Here is a 16,484-nt window from a genome sequence, read left to right as displayed (position 1 = left end):
CCCGCCCCATAGACCCCCATTAACCCCCTCGTGCGTCGCATGGACACTCAACCCCCCCCATTTCCCCCATGTCCCCCCCCAGAATGGACATCGGCGGCCTGGAGACGGTGGTGGCCAACTCGGCCTACGTGTCGGCCCGGGGGGGCGGCGGCGGCGCCGGGGGCTCGAACCGCGACCGGCGGCAGCGCCTGCGCCTGCCCCACATCTCCCAGTGCCAGGTCCTGCGCGCCCGATTGGCCGGGGGGGCCCAAAATGGCGTCGGGGGCGCTCAAAATGGCGGCGTCGGGGGGCAAGATGGCGGCGGTGGCGGGGCCCAAAATGGCGTCGGGGGGACCCAAAATGGCGGCGGTTCCCAAGATGGCGGCGTGAGTGGGGGCGGCCATCTTGGGGAGGACACTTCCTTCCGGTGGCAGTGCGTGGAGCAGCCAATCGGGAAGCTGCTGTTTCGGCGGTTCTTGGAAGGAGAGCCGGGATTGGCTGCGGCCGGGGCGCTGTGGGCGGAGCTGGAGGAGCTGGAGCGCTGTGAGGAGGGGGAGCGGAGTGTCATGGCCGCCGCCATCCGCGATCGCTTCTTCACGCCGGGAGGGGCCCAGCACTGCGGCTTCCTCAGCGCCGCCGCCACCGCGCCCGCAGGTGAGCGACGCGCCCATCATGGCGGCCATGATACCTCCAGGGCGGCCGTGAGAACAAAATGGCCGCCATGACACTCCATGGTGGCCATGAGGTCAAAATGGCCGCCATGAGGCCAAAATGGCAGCCATGACACTCCATGGTGGCCATGAGGCCAAAATGGCTGCCATGAGGACAGAATCTGATGGCGGCCATGACACCCCAGTGGTGGCCATGATACCTCCAGGGTGGCCATGATACCTCCAGGAAGGCCGTGAGAACAAAATGGCCGCCATGACACTCCATGGTGGCCATGAGGCCAAAATGGCTGCCATGAGGACAGAATCTGATGGCGGCCATGACACCCCAGTGGTGGCCATGATACCTCCAGGGAGGCCATGATACCTCCTGGGAGGCTGTGAGAACAATATGGCCGCCATGACACTCCATGGTGGCCAAGAGGCCTAAATGGCCGCCATGAGACCAAAATGGCAGCCATGACACTCTGTGGTGGCCGTGAGAACAAAATGGCCGCCATGAGGACAGAATGGCAGCCATGACACTCCATGGTGGCCATGAAGTCAAAATGGCTGCCATGAGGACAGAATGGCAGCCATGAGGAATCTGATGGCGGCCATGACACCCCAGTGGTGGCCATGATACCTCCAGGGTGGCCATGATACCTCGAGGGCGGCCGTGAGAACAAAATGGCCGCCATGACACTCCATGGTGGCCATGAGGCCAAAATGGCCTCCATGAGGAATCTGATGGTGGCCATGACACCTCCAGGGCGGCCATGATACCTCCAGGGAGGCCGTGAGAACAAAATGGCCACCATGACACTCCATGGTGGCCAAGAGGCCAAAATGGCCGCCATGAGACCAAAATGGCCGCCATGACACTCCATGGTGGCCATGAAGTCAAAATGGCTGCCATGAGGACAGAATGGCAGCCATGAGGAATCTGATGGCGGCCATGACACCCCAGTGGTGGCCATGATACCTCCAGGGTGGCCATGATACCTCCAGGGCGGCCGTGAGAACGAAATGGCCGCCATGACACTCCCTGGTGGCCATGAGGCCAAAACGGCCACCATGAGGCCAAAATGGCCGCCATGAGGAATCTGATGGTGGCCATGACACCTCCAGGGCGGCCATGATACCTCCAGGGAGGCCGTGAGAACAAAATGGCCGCCATGACACTCCATGGTGGCCAAGAGGCCAAAATGGCCGCCATGAGGCCAAAATGGCCGCCATGACACTCCATGGTGGCCATGAAGTCAAAATGGCTGCCATGAGGACAGAATGGCAGCCATGAGGAATCTGATGGCGACCATGACACCCCAGTGGTGGCCATGATACCTCCAGGGTGGCCATGATACCTCCAGGGCGGCCGTGAGAACAAAATGGCCGCCATGACACTCCCTGGTGGCCATGAGGCCAAAACGGCCACCATGAGGCCAAAATGGCCGCCATGAGGAATCTGGTGGCGGCCATGACACCTCCAGGGCGGCCATGACACCTCCAGGGAGGCCGTGAGAACAAAATGGCCGCCATGACACTCCATGGTGGCCATGAGGCCAAAATGGCCGCCATGAGGCCAAAATGGCCGCCATGACACCAAAATGGCCTCCATGACACTCCATGGTGGCCAAGAGGCCAAAATGGCCACCATGAGGCCAAAATGGCCGCCATGAGGAGTCTGGTGGCGGCCATGACACCTCCAGGGCGGCCATGACACCTCCAGGGAGGCCGTGAGAACAAAATGGCCGCCATGACACTCTATGGTGGCCAAGAGGCCAAAATGGCCGCCATGAGGCCAAAATGACCGCCATGACACCAAAATGGCCTCCATGACACTCCATGGTGGCCAAGAGGCCAAAATGGCCACCATGAGGCCAAAATGGCCGCCATGAGGAATCTAGTGGTGGCCATGACACCTCCAGGGCGGCCATGACACCTCCTGGGAGGCCATGAGAACAAAATGGCCACCATGACACTCCATGGTGGTCATGAGGTCAAAATGGCCGCCATGAGGCCAAAATGGCAGCCATGACACTCCATGGTGGCCATGAGGTCAAAATGGCCGCCATGAGGCCAAAATGGCAGCCATGACACTCCATGGTGGCCATGAGGCCAAAATGGCTGCCATGAGGACAGAATGGCAGCCATGAGGAATCTGATGGCGGCCATGACACCCCAGTGGTGGCCATGATACCTCCAGGGTGGCCATGATACCTCCAGGGCGGCCGTGAGAACAAAATGGCCGCCATGACACTCCCTGGTGGCCATGAGGCCAAAATAGCCACCATGAGGCCAAAATGGCCGCCATGAGGAATCTGATGGTGGCCATGACACCTCCAGGGCGGCCATGATACCTCCAGGGAGGTCGTGAGAACAAAATGGCCGCCATGGCACTCCATGGTGGCCATGAGGTCAAAATGGCCGCCATGAGGCCAAAATGGCAGCCATGACACTCCATGGTGGCCATGAAGTCAAAATGGCTGCCATGAGGACAGAATGGCAGCCATGAGGAATCTGATGGCGGCCATGACACCCCAGTGGTGGCCATGATACCTCCAGGGTGGCCATGATACCTCCAGGGCGGCCGTGAGAACAAAATGGCCGCCATGACACTCCCTGGTGGCCATGAGGCCAAAACGGCCACCATGAGGCCAAAATGGCCGCCATGAGGAATCTGGTGGCGGCCATGACACCTCCAGGGCGGCCATGACACCTCCAGGGAGGCCGTGAGAACAAAATGGCCGCCATGACACTCCATGGTGGCCAAGAGGCCAAAATGGCCGCCATGAGGCCAAAATGGCCACCATGACACTTTGTGGTGGCCATGAGGCCAAAATGGCCGCCATGAGGCCAAAATGGCAGCCATGACACTCTGTGGTGGCCGTGAGAACAAAATGGCCGCCATGGCACTCCATGGTGGCCAAGAGGCCAAAATGGCCACCATGAGGCCAAAATGGCCGCCATGAGGAATCTGATGGTGGCCATGATACCTCCAGGGCGGCCATGACACCTCCAGGGAGGCCATGATACCTCGAGGGCGGCTGTGAGAACAAAATGGCCGCCATGACACTCCATGATGGCCAAGAGGCCAAAATGGCCGCCATGAGGCCACAATGGCCGCCATGACACTCTGTGGTGGCCGTGAGAACAAAATGGCTGCCATGAAGACAGAATGGCAGCCATGACACTCCATGGTGGCCAAGAGGCCAAAATGGCCGCCATGACACTCCATGGTGGCCGTGAGGCCAAAATGGCGGCCATGATGGTTCCAGTGGTGGCCAGGAGACCAAAATGGTGGCCATGACACCCCAATGGCAGCCATGATACCTCCAGGGCAGCCATGATACTTCCAGGGCGGCCATGACACCCTAATGGTGGCCATGATACCTCCAGGGCGGCCATGACACCTCCAGGGTGGCCATGATACCTCCAGGGCAACCATGATACCTCCAGGGCGGCCATGACACCCCAATGGTGGCCATGATACCTTCAGAGTGGCCATGACACCTCCAGGGCGGCCATGACACTCCAATGGTGGCCATGATACCTCCAGGGTGGCCATGATACCTCCAGGGAGGCCGTGAGGCCAAAATGGCTGCTGTGAGGCCTAGTGGCAGCCATGATACCTCCAGGGCGGCCATGACACCTCCAAGGTGGCCATGACACCCCAATGGTGGCCATGATACCTCCAGAGTGGCCATGACACCCCAATGGTGGCCATGACACTCCAGTGTTGGCCATGATACCTCCAGGGCGGCCATGACACCCCAATGGTGGCCATGACACCCCAATGGTGGCCATGACATCTCCAGGGCGGCCATGATACCTCCAGGGCGGCCATGACACCCCAATGGTGGCCATGACACCTCCAGGGTGGCCATGATACCTCCAGGGCAACCATGATACCTCCAGGGCGGCCATGACACCCCAATGGTGGCAATGACACCCCAATGGTGGCCATGACATCTCCAGGGCGGCCATGATACCTCCAGGGCGGCCATGACACCCCAATGGTGGCCATGACACCTCTAGGGCGGCCATAATACCTCCATGGCGGCCATGATACCTCCATGGCAGCCATGATACCTCCAGGGAGGCCACGAGGCCGAAATGGCGGCTGAGATGGTTCCAATGGCAGCCATGACACCCAAATGGCATCCGTGATACGTTCTCACCATCTCCTCATATCTTCTCCCCACCCCCATCTCCCTGACACCTCCAGGGTGGCCATGACACCTCAATGGTGGCCATGACACCCCAATGGTGGCCATGATACCTCCAGGGCGGCCATGACACCCCAATGGTGGCCATGATACCTCCAGGGCGGCCATGATACCTCCAGGGAGGCCATGACACCCCAGTGGTGGCCATGACACGTCCACGGCGGCCATGACACCCCAATGGTGGCCATGACACCTCTAGGACAGCCATAATACCTCCATGGCGGCCATGATACCTCCATGGAGGCCATGAGGCCGAAATGGCGGCTGAGATGGTTCCAATGGCGGCCATGACACCCAAATGGTGTCCATGATACATTCTCATCATCTCCCCATATCTTCTCCCCACGCCCATCTCCCTGTCACCCCCCCATCCCCCCCAAAAAGGCGACGCCGCGTCCCCCCACGACTTCTCTCTGGCGCGCCGGGAGCTGCTGCAGCACCTGGAGGCGGCGGCGTGGGGTCCGTACCGCGCGTCCCCCGAGTTCGGGCGCTTCGTGCAGTTCAAGTGGCTGGAGGAGCAGCCGGTGGGCGCCGAGGCCTTCGCCGAGTTCCGCGTGCTGGGCAAGGGCGGCTTCGGCGAGGTGTGCGCCTGCCAGCGCCGCGCCACCGGCAAGATGTACGCCAACAAGCGCCTCAACAAGAAGAGGCTCAAGAAGCGGCGCGGATACGAGGTGGGGGCACGGGGACGCGCGGGGACGGGAAGGGGGGTGTGCGTGGGGTCCCAGATCTATCGCTGTGTCCCCGAATCTGGTCCCAAATCCAGCACTGTGTCTCCAAATCTGGTCCCAAGTCTATCGCTGTGTCCCCGAATCTGGTCCCAAATCTATCGCTTTGTCCCCAAATCTGGTCCCAAATCCAGCCCTGTGTCCCCAAATCTGGTCCCAAGTCTATCGCTGTGTCCCCGAATCTGGTCCCAAATCCAGCCCTGTGTCTCCGAATCTGGTCCCAAGTCTATCGCTGTGTCCCCAAATCTGGTCCCAAATCCAGCCCTGTGTCCCCAAATCTGAGCCCCAAATCCATCCCAGTGTCCCCAAATCCATCCCTGTGTCCCCATATCTGGTCCCAAATCCAGCCCTGTGTCCCCAAATCCAGCCCTGTGTCCCCATATCTGGTCCCAAATCCAGCCCTGTGCCCCCAAATCCAGCCCTGTGTCCCCAAATCCAGCCCTGTGGCCCCAAATCTGAGCCCCAAATCCAGCCCTGTGGCCCCAAATCCAGCCCTGTGTCCCCATATCTGGTCCCAAATCCAGCCCTATGTCCCCAAATCTATCCCTGTGTCTCCAAATCCATCCCTATGTCCCTGAATCTGGTCCCACATCCAGCCTTGTGTCCCTGAATCTGATCCCAAATCCAGCCCTGTGTCCCCATATCCAGCACTATGTCCCTGAATCTGAGCCCAAATCCATCCCTATGTTCCCAAATCTGGTCCCAAATCCAGCCCTGTGTCCCCAAATTCATCCCTGTGTCCCCAAATCCAGCTTTGTGTCCCCATATCTGAGCCCAAATCTATCCCTGTTTCCCCAAATCCATCCCTGTATCCCCAAATCTGGTCCCAAATCTATCCCTGTGTCCCCAGATTCATCCGTATGTCCCCAAATCTGGTCCCAAATCCATCCCTGGGGCTGTAAATCCAGCCCTGTGTCCCCAAATCTGAGCCCCAAATCCGGCCCCGTGTCCCCAGATTCATCCCTGTGTCCCCATATCTGGTCCCAAATCCAGCCCTGTGTCCCCAAATTCAGCCCTGTGTACCCAACTCTGGTCCCAAATGCATCCCTGTGTCCCCAAATTCATCCCTGTGTCCCCAAATCCATCCCTATGTCCCTGAATCTGGTCCCACATCCAGCCCTGTGTCCCTATATCTGGTCCCAAATCCAGCCCCGTGTCCCCATATCCAGCACTATGTCCCTGAATCTGAGCCCAAATCCATCCCTATGTTCCCAAATCTGGTCCCAAATCCAGCCGTGTGTCCCCAAATCTGGCCCCAAATCCATCCCTGTGTCCCCAAACCTGGTCCCAAATTCAGCCCTGTGTCCCCAAATCCAGCCCTGTGTCCCTGAATCTGGACCCAAATCCATCCCCGTGTCCCCAAATCCAGCCCTGTGTCCCCAAATCTGGTCCCAAATCCATCCCTGTGTCCCCAAATCCAGCCTTGTGTCCCTGAATCTGAGCCCAAATCTATCCCTGTGTCCCCAAACCCATCCCTATGTCCCCAAATCCAGCCCCGTGTCCCCGAATCCAGCCCCGTGTCCCCAAATCTGGCCCCAAATCACCATCCCGTGCCTGTGTCCACCTTGTGTCACTGTCACACCATCCCATGTCCATCCCGTGTCACAGTCACGTGGTCCCATGTCCACCTCGCGTCATTGTCACACCGTCCCGTGTCCTTCCCGTGTCCATCCCGTGTCCGTCCCGTGTCACCGTGCCGTGTCCATCCCGTGTCACCGTCACACCGTCCCGTGTCCATCCCGTGTCCGTCCCATGTCCGTGTCCGTCCCGTGTCCGTGTCCGTGCCATGTCCGTCCCGTGTCACCGTCCCATGTCCGTCCCATGTCACATGCCGTGTCCGTGTCCGTGCCGTGTCCGTGCCGTATCCATCCCATGTCCGTCCCATGTCTGTCCCGTGTCCGTCCTGTGTCCGTGTCCATCCCGTGTCCGTGTCCGTGCCGTGTCCGTCCCGTGTCACCGTCCCATGTCCGTCCCGTGTCACGTGCTGTGTCTGTGTCCTTCCCGTGTCCGTCCCGTGTCCGTGTCCGTCCCATGTCCGTCGCGTGTCCATCCCGTGTCCGTCCCGTGTCCATCCTGTGTCACACGCCGTGTCCGTGTCCGTGCCGTGTCCGTGCCGTGTCCGTGTCGTGTCCGTGTCCGTCCCGTGTCCGTGCCGTGTCCATCCCGTGTCCATCCCGTGTCCGTGTCCATCCCGTGTCCGTCTCGTGTCCGTCCCGTGTCCATCCCGTGTCCGTGCCGTGTCACGCCCCGTGTCTGTGTCCCTCCCGTGTCCATCCCTTGTCCATCCCGTGTCCATCCCATGTCCGTGCTGTGTCCGTGTCCGTCCCGTGTCACCGTGCCGTGTCCATCCCGTGTCCGTGTTCATCCCGTGTCAGTGCCGTGTCTGTGTCCGTGCCGTGTCCGTGCTGTGTCACATGCCGTGTCCGTTTCCGTCTTGTGTCCGTCCCGTGCCGTGTCCGTCCCGTGTCCGTGTCCATCCTGTGTCCGTGTGCATCCCATGTCACGTGCCGTGTCCGTGTCCGTGCCGTGTCCATCCCATGTCACGTGCCGTGTCCATCCCGTGTCCGTGTCCATCTCGTGTCCATCCCGTGTCCATCCTGTGTCCATCTCATGTCACGTGCCGTGTCCATCCCGTGTCCGTGTCCATCCCGTGTCCATCCCATGTCACGTGCCGTGTCCATCCCGTGTCCGTGTCCATCCCGTGTCCGTGTGCGGCGCAGGCGGCGCTGGTGGAGAAGCGCATCCTGGCCCGGGTCCACAGCCGCTTCATCGTCTCGCTGGCCTGCGCCTTCCAGACCAAGAGCGACCTCTGCCTGGTCATGACGATCATGAACGGCGGGGACCTCAGGTCCGTGCCACCCGCGGTCCCCAACTGTCCCCAAGGGTCCCCAAGGGTCCCCAAGGGTCCACAACGGTCCCCAAGGGTCCCCAACAGGTCCCCAGTGTGGCCCCAATATGGCCCCGATATGTCTCTGAGGGTCCCCATGTGACCCCGCTGTGTCACATGTGTGTCCCTGATGTGTCCCCAACTGTCCCCAAGGGTCCCCAACTGTCCCCAAGTGTCCCCAATGTGTCCCCAAGGGTCCCCAGGGGTCCCCAACAGGTCCCCAATGTGGTCCCAATATGGTCCCATTGTGTCTCTGAGGGTCTCCAGGTGTCCCCAAGTGACCCTGATGTGTCACATGTGTGTCCCTGATGTGTCCCCAAGTGTCCTCAATGTGTCCCCAAGGGTCTCCAGGGGTCCCCAATGTGGCCCCGATATGTCTCTGAGGGTCCCCAAGTGACCCCGATGTGTCACATGTGTGTCCCTGATGTGTCCCCAATGTGTCCCCAAGTGTCCCTAATATATCCCCAAGTGTCCCCAGGGGTTCCCAATATGTCACATGTGCATCCCCAATGTGTCCCTCATGGTCCCCAAGTGACCCCAATGTACCCCCAAGGGTCCCAAATGTGTCCCCAATGGTCCCCAGGGGTTCCCAACAGGTCCCCAATGTAGCCCCAAGTCTCCAAGTGTCCCTGAGGGTCCCCAAGTGTCCCTGATGTGTTCCCAGGGGTCCCCAAGTGTCCCCGATGTGTCATATGTGTGTCCCCAATGTGTCCCCAAATGACCCCAATGTATCCCCAAGTGTCCCTGACGTGTCCCCGATGTGTCCCTAACATATCCCTGACATGTCTCCAATGTGTCCCCAAGTGTCCCCAGGTGTCCCTGACATGTCCCCAATGTGTCCCCAAGTGTCCCCAAGCCCTGGCGTGTCCTTAGCATGTCCTTATCATGTCCTTAGCGTGTCCAGATGCCACATTGAGGCCATGAGGACGAGGCCATCCCTTGGGTTCCCCCCAAGTCGTGATGTCCCCAAGTGTCCCCAACGTGTCCCCAAGAGTCCCCAAGGGTCCCCAGGTGTCCCCAAGCCCTGGCGTGTCCTTAGCATGTCCTTATCATGTCCTTAGCGTGTCCAGATGCCACATTGAGGCCATGAGGACAAGGCCACCCCTTGGGTTCCCCCCAAGTCATGATGTCCCCAAGTGTCCCCAATGCATCCCCAACATGTCCCCAAGTGTCCCCAAGTGTCCCCAGGTGTCCCCAAGCCCTGGCGTGTCCTTAGCGTGTCCTTATCATGTCCTTAGCATGTCCAGATGTCGCATTCAAGCCATGAGGACGAGGCCACCCCTTGAGTCCCCCCCAAGTCGTGATGTCCCCAAGTGTCCTCAGCGTGTCCCCAAGAGTCCCCAAGGGTCCCCAGGTGTCGCCAAGTCCTGGCGTGTCCTTAGCGTGTCCTTATAATGTTCTTAGCATGTCCAGATGCCACATTGAGGCCATGAGGACAAGGCCACCCCTTGGGTTCCCCCCAAGTTGTGATGTCCCCAAGTGTCCCCAGTGTGTCCCCAAGAGTCCCCAAGTGTCCCCAGGTGTCCCCAAGTCCTGGCGTGTCCTTAGCGTGTCCTTATCATGTCCTTAGTGTGTCCAGATGCCATATTGAGGCCATGAGGACAAGGCCACCCCTTGGGTTCCCCCCAAGTCATGATGTCCCCAAGTGTCCCCAACGTGTCCCCAAGAGTCCCCAAGGGTCCCCAGGTGTCCCCAAGCCCTGGCGTGTCCTTAGCGTGTCCTTATCATGTCCTTAGCATGTCCAGATGTCGCATTCAAGCCATGAGGACGAGGCCACCCCTTGAGTCCCCCCCAAGTCGTGATGTCCCCAAGTGTCCCCAAGAGTCCCCAAGGGTCCCCAGGTGTCCCCAAGTCCTGGCGTGTCCTTAGCGTGTCCTTATAATGTTCTTAGCATGTCCAGATGCCACATTGAGGCCACAAGGACGAGGCCACCCCTTGGGTTCCCCCCAAGTCATGGTGTCCCCAAGTGTCCCAAACGTGTCCCCAAGGTGTCCCCGAGGTGTCCCCAAGTGTCCCCAGGTCCCTGGCGTGTCCTTAGCGTGTTGTTGGCGTGTCAGGTACCACATCTACAACGTGGACGAGGAGAACCCCGGGTTCGCGGAGCCGCGCGCCGTGTTCTACACGGCACAAATCCTGCTGGGTCTGGAGCACCTGCACCAGCACCGCATCATCTACCGCGACCTGAAACCAGAGAACGTCCTGCTGGACGACGCCGGTGACGCTGGGGACATTGTGGGGACATTGTGGGGACGTTGTGGGGATGGGGGGACATGGGGACGTTGTGGGGATATGGGGACATGGGGACATTGTGGGGATGGGGGGACATGGGGACATTGTGGGGACACTGTGGGGATGGGGGATATGGGCATATGGGGATGGGGGGATATGGGGACATGGGGGACATTGGGGATATGGGGACAGGAGGCATGGGGACAGGGACATGGGGACAGGGGGATGTGGGGACAGGGCGATATGGGGATATGGGGACATGGGGATATGGGGACAGGGGGACAGGGGGACATGGGGATATGGGGATATGAGGACAGGGGGATATGGGGACATGGAGATATGGGGAGGGGGACAGGGGGACAGGGGGACATGGGGACATGGGGATATGGGGACATGGGGACATGGGGACAGGGGGACATGGGGATATGGGGACAGGGGGACATGGGGACAGAGGGACAGGGGGACAGGGGGACATGGGGATATGGGGACATGGGGATATGGGGACAGGGGGACAGGGGGACATGGGGACATGGGGATATGGGGACATGGGGATAATGGGGACAGGGGGACAATGGGACATGGGGATATGGGGACAGGAGAATATGGGGATATGGGGACATGGGGACAGGGGGACATGGGGATATGGGGATATGGGGACATGGGGACAGGGGGACATGGGGATATGGGGATATGGGGACAGGGGGACGGGGGATATGGGGACATGGGGACAGGGGGATATGGGGATATGGGGACATGGGGACAGGGGGACAGGGGGACATGGGGACAGGGGGACAGGTGGATATGGGGATATGGGGACAGGGGGATATGGGGACAGGGGGACATGGAGGGACAGAGAAGGCTATAGAGGGACATGGAGGTACACAGGAGATACTGGTGGTTACTGGTGGATACTGGTGGTTACTGGTGGATACTGGTGGTTACTGGTGCATACTGGTGCCACAGGCCACGTCCGTCTGTCTGACATGGGTCTGGCCGTGGAGCTCAAGGACGGACAGAACAAAACCCGCGGCTACGCCGGGACCCCGGGTAGGGGACATGGGGGACACCCTGGTCACCTGGGTCCCCCCCGGATGCCTGGGTCCTCTCCTGAACACCTGGGTCCCCCACACCCTGAACTCCCAGGTCCCTCCCGGACACCTGGGTCCCTCCTGGATGCATGGGTCCCCCCCTGAACTCCTGGGTCCCTCCCGGACGCCTGGGTCCCCTCCTGAACTCCTGGGTCCCTCCCGAACTTCTGGGTCCCCCCAAACTCCTGGGTCCCCTGGACACCTGGGTCCTTCTGGAAACCTGGTTTCCCCCCCGGACGCCTGGGTCCCTCCCAGACTCCTGGGTCCCCTCCTGAACTCCTGGGTCCCTCCCGGATGCCTGGGTCCCCTCCTGAACACCTGGGTCCCCCCCCTGAACTCCTGGATCCCTCCCGGACGCCTGGGTCCCTCCCGGACGCCTGGGTCCCTGCAGGGTTCATGGCGCCCGAGGTGCTGAAGGACGAGGAATACGATTGGGCCGTCGATTACTTCACGCTGGGGGTGACGCTCTACGAGATGCTGGAGGCCAAGGGCCCCTTCCGGCGGCGGGGGGAGAAGGTCCCAGTAACCCCAGTAACCCCCAGTATCCCCCAGTATCCCCTAGGGACTCCCCACGTATCATCCCAGTACTTCCCAGTAACTCCCAGTAACCTCAGTAACCCACAGTATCCCCTAGGGACTCCCCAAATATCATCCCAGTAACTCCCAGTAACCCCAGTAACTCCCAGTAACCCCCAGGGACTCCCCAAGTATCATCCCAGTATCCCCCAGTAACCCCCAGTAACCCCAGTAACTCCCAGTAACCCCCAGTAACCCCCAGGGACTCCCCACATATCATCCCAGTACTTCCCAGTAACTCCCAGTAACCCCCAGAGACTCCCCAAGTATCATCCCAGTAACCCCCAGTAACAACCAGTAACCACCAGTAACCACAGTAACCCCCAGGGACTCCCCAAGTATCATCCCAGTAACTCCCAGTAACCCCTAGTAACCCCAGTAACTCCCAGTAACCCCCAGTAACCCCAGTAACCCCCAGGGACTCCCCAAATATCATCCCAGTAACCACCAGTAGCCCCCAGTAACCCCAGTAACCCCCAGGGACTCCCAGTATCCCCCAGTAATCCCAGTAACCCTCAAGGACCCCAAGAACCTTCTAGAACCCCCAAGAACCACCTCAACCCCCTCAAGAACCCCCTCAAAACCCCCCAAGACCCTTCTAGAACCCCCAAGAACCCCAAGGAGACCCCAAGAACCTTCTAGAACCCCCAAGAACCTTCCAGGATCCCACCAAGAACCTTCCAGAACCCCAAGAACCACCTCAACCCCCCTCAAGAACCACCTCAAAGCCCCCCAAGAACCCCCTCAAGACCCTTCTAGAGACCCCCAAGAACCTTCTGGAACCCCCCAAGAACCTTCTGTAACCCCCAAGAACCACCTCAAAACCACCCAAGAACCTTCTAGAACCCCCAAGAACCACCTCAAAACCACCCAAGAACCTTCCAGGAGCCCCCCAAGAACCTTCCAGAACCCCCAAGAACCAACTCAACCCCCCCCAAGAACCCCCTCAAGACCCTTCCAGAACCCCCAGGAACCCCAAGGAGACCCCAAGAACCTTCTAGAACCCCCAAGACCCTCCAGAAACCCCCCCCAAACGGCAGGTGGAGAACAAGGAGGTGACGCGGCGCATCCTCCACGACGCCGTCGCCTACTCGGAGCGGGTGGGCCCGGCAGCGCGGGCGGCGTGCGAGGGGCTCCTGGCCAAGGACCCCGGCGACCGGCTCGGCTTCCGCGGCCACGACTGCGCCCAGCTCAAGGCCCACCCCGTGTTCGGGGCCGTCAACTGGGGGAGACTGGAGGCCGGTAACGCCACCCCGGGGACCAACAAGGGGGGGACGGGGTGGGAGGGTGAGGGGGGTCCAATGGGTGGGGGGTGCTCAAGAGTTGGGGTCCCAATGGGCGTTGGGTGCTCAACAATGGCGTCTACAATGACCTTTGGGTGCTCAAGAGTTGAGTCCCAATGGGCATTGGGTGCTCAACAATGGGGTCTACAATGACCTTTGGGTGGTCAAGAGTGGGGGTCTTCATTGACCATTGGGTGCTCAAGAGTTGGGTCCCAATGAGCGTTGGGTGTTCAGGAGTTGGAGTCTCCAATGGGCACTGGGTCCTCAAGATTTGGGGTCTCCATTGTATGTTGGGTGCTCAAGAGTTGGGTCCCAATGGGTGTTGGGTGCTCAAGAGTTGGGTCTCAATGAGCGTTGGGTGCTCAACAATGGGGTCTACAATGACCTTTGGGTGCTCAGGAGTTGGGGTCTCAATGGGTGTTGGGTGCTCAAGAGTTGGGGTCTCCATTGTATGTTGGGTGCTCAAGAGTTGGGTCCCAATGGGTGTTGGGTGCTCAAGAGTTGGGTCCCAATGAGTGTTGGGTGCTCAAGAGTTGGGGTCTTCATTGACCATTGGGTGCTCAGGAGTTGGGGTCTCAATGGGTGTTGGGTGCTCAAGAGTTGGGGTCTTCATTGACCATTGGGTGCTCAAGAGATGGCGTCTCCATTGGATGTTGGGTGCTCAAGAGTTGGGTCCCAATGGGCGTTGGGTGCTCAAGAGTTGGGTCCCAATGGGCGTTGGGTGCTCAACAATGGGGTTTACAATGACCTTTGGGTGCTCAAGAGTTGGGGTCTCCAAAGGGCGTTGGGTGGTCAAGAGATGGGGTCTTCATTGACCATTGGGTGCTCAAGAGTTGGGTGCCAATGAGCGTTGGGTGCTCAAGAGTTGGGGTCTCCATTGTATGTTGGGTGCTCAAGAGGTGGGTCCCAATGGGCGTTGGGTGCTCAAGAGTTGGGGTCTCCAATGGGCGTTGGGTGCTCAAGAGTTGGGGTCTCCAATGAGCGTTGGGTGCTCAAGAGTTGGGTCCCAATGGGCGTTGGGTGCTCAAGAGTTGGGTCCCAATGGGCGTTGGGTGCTCAAGAGATGGGGTCTTCATTGACCATTGGGTGCTCAAGAGATGGCGTCTCCATTGGATGTTGGGTGCTCAAGAGTTGGGTCCCAATGGGCATTGGGTGCTCAAGATTTGGGGTCTCCATTGTATGTTGGGTGCTCAAGAGGTGGGTCCCAATGGGCGTTGGGTGCTCAAGAGTTGGGTCTTCATTGCCCATTGGGTGCTCAAGAGTTGGGGTCTCCAATGAGCGTTGGGTGCTCAAGAGTTGGGGTCTCCATTGTATGTTGGGTGCTCAAGAGTTGGGTCCCAATGGGTGTTGGGTGCTCAAGAGTTGGGTCCCAATGAGTGTTGGGTGCTCAAGAGTTGGGGTCTTCATTGACCATTGGGTGCTCAGGAGTTGGGGTCTCAATGGGTGTTGGGTGCTCAAGAGTTGGGGTCTTCATTGACCATTGGGTGCTCAAGAGATGGCGTCTCCATTGGATGTTGGGTGCTCAAGAGTTGGGTCCCAATGGGCGTTGGGTGCTCAAGAGTTGGGTCCCAATGGGCGTTGGGTGCTCAACAATGGGGTTTACAATGACCTTTGGGTGCTCAAGAGTTGGGGTCTCCAAAGGGCGTTGGGTGGTCAAGAGATGGGGTCTTCATTGACCATTGGGTGCTCAAGAGTTGGGTGCCAATGAGCGTTGGGTGCTCAAGAGTTGGGGTCTCCATTGTATGTTGGGTGCTCAAGAGGTGGGTCCCAATGGGCGTTGGGTGCTCAAGAGTTGGGGTCTCCAATGGGCGTTGGGTGCTCAAGAGTTGGGGTCTCCATTGGATTTTGGGTGCTCAAGAGATGATTTGGGGCCCTCAACGGGGGACTTAGGGGACCCCCCATTTTCACATGTCCCCCCAGGTTTGGTGCCCCCCCCGTTCGTCCCGGACCCCCGCCGGGTTTACGCCAAGGACCTGGGGGACGTGGGGGCGTTCTCGACCGTGCGGGGGGTGGAACTAGACGGGGGGGACGCGGATTTCGGGGCGACCTTCGCCACCGGGACCGTCCCCATCCCCTGGCAGGAGGAGCTGATCGAAACCGGGGTGTTCGGGGAGCTCAACGTTTGGGGACCCCCCGGGACCCTCCCCCCGGATCTGGACCCCAATAGCGCCCCCGGGGGGGGGGTGAAGTCGGGGACGTGTGTTGTGCTCTGAGTGGGGGGGGGACCCCAAAACTAGGGGGGGGCGGGGGTTGGGGGCTGAAGTTTGGGGGACCCCAACATTATATGGAATGGGGGGGATTGGATGTAGGGGACCCCCAAATTGGGGTATGGGGGGGGTGCTCAGAATTAAGGGGTCCCCTACATTAGGGTATGGGGGGGTCCCATTGAATAGATGGAATAGGGGGGCAAAATTGGGGTGCCCTAAATTGGGGTATGGGGGGGTCTCACAATTGGGGGTCCCCATTGAATATATGGAATGGGGGGGGTAAAATTGGGGTATGGGGGGCTGGAAATTGGGGGTCCCTATAGAATATAGGGGGGGGGGGCAAAATTGAGGTGCCCTAAATTGGGGTATTGGGGGGGTCCCTAAATTGGGGTATGGGAGGGGGGTCTTACAATTGGGGGTCCCCATTGAATAGATGGATGTGGGGGCTCAAATTGGGGGGTCCCTATTGAATATATGGAATGGGGGGGGGGCTTAAAATTGGGGTGCCCTAAATTGGGGAATAGGGGGGAAGTTTAATACTGGGGGGTCCCTAAATTAGGGGGGGGGGTTGGGGCTGGAAATTGGGGGTCCCTATAGAATATATGGAATGGGGGTGGGGTAAAATGTGGGGGTC

The 16,484-nt window shown here is 59.7% G+C and overlaps 1 protein-coding gene across 1 annotated transcript; it reads left to right on the top strand.

The window, feature by feature from the left end:
• Window positions 1-83: 83 nt before the first annotated feature.
• On the top strand, window positions 84-15,856 carry GRK1 (G protein-coupled receptor kinase 1; the record flags this gene model as incomplete). The annotated part of the gene is made up of 8 exons (XM_080364472.1): window positions 84-633; window positions 5,240-5,526; window positions 8,301-8,428; window positions 10,525-10,682; window positions 11,660-11,743; window positions 12,176-12,300; window positions 13,401-13,602; window positions 15,564-15,856. 8 exons carry the CDS (start codon window positions 84-86, stop codon window positions 15,854-15,856), a joined length of 1,827 nt encoding a protein of 608 aa, XP_080220598.1.
• Window positions 15,857-16,484: the final 628 nt, after the last annotated feature.

This window comes from Nesoenas mayeri (genome assembly GCF_963082525.1).
Source record: "Nesoenas mayeri genome assembly, contig: SCAFFOLD_97, whole genome shotgun sequence".
In the NCBI taxonomy this organism is placed as follows: Eukaryota; Metazoa; Chordata; class Aves; order Columbiformes; family Columbidae; genus Nesoenas; species Nesoenas mayeri.
This window is presented reverse-complemented; position numbering and strand designations above follow the sequence as displayed.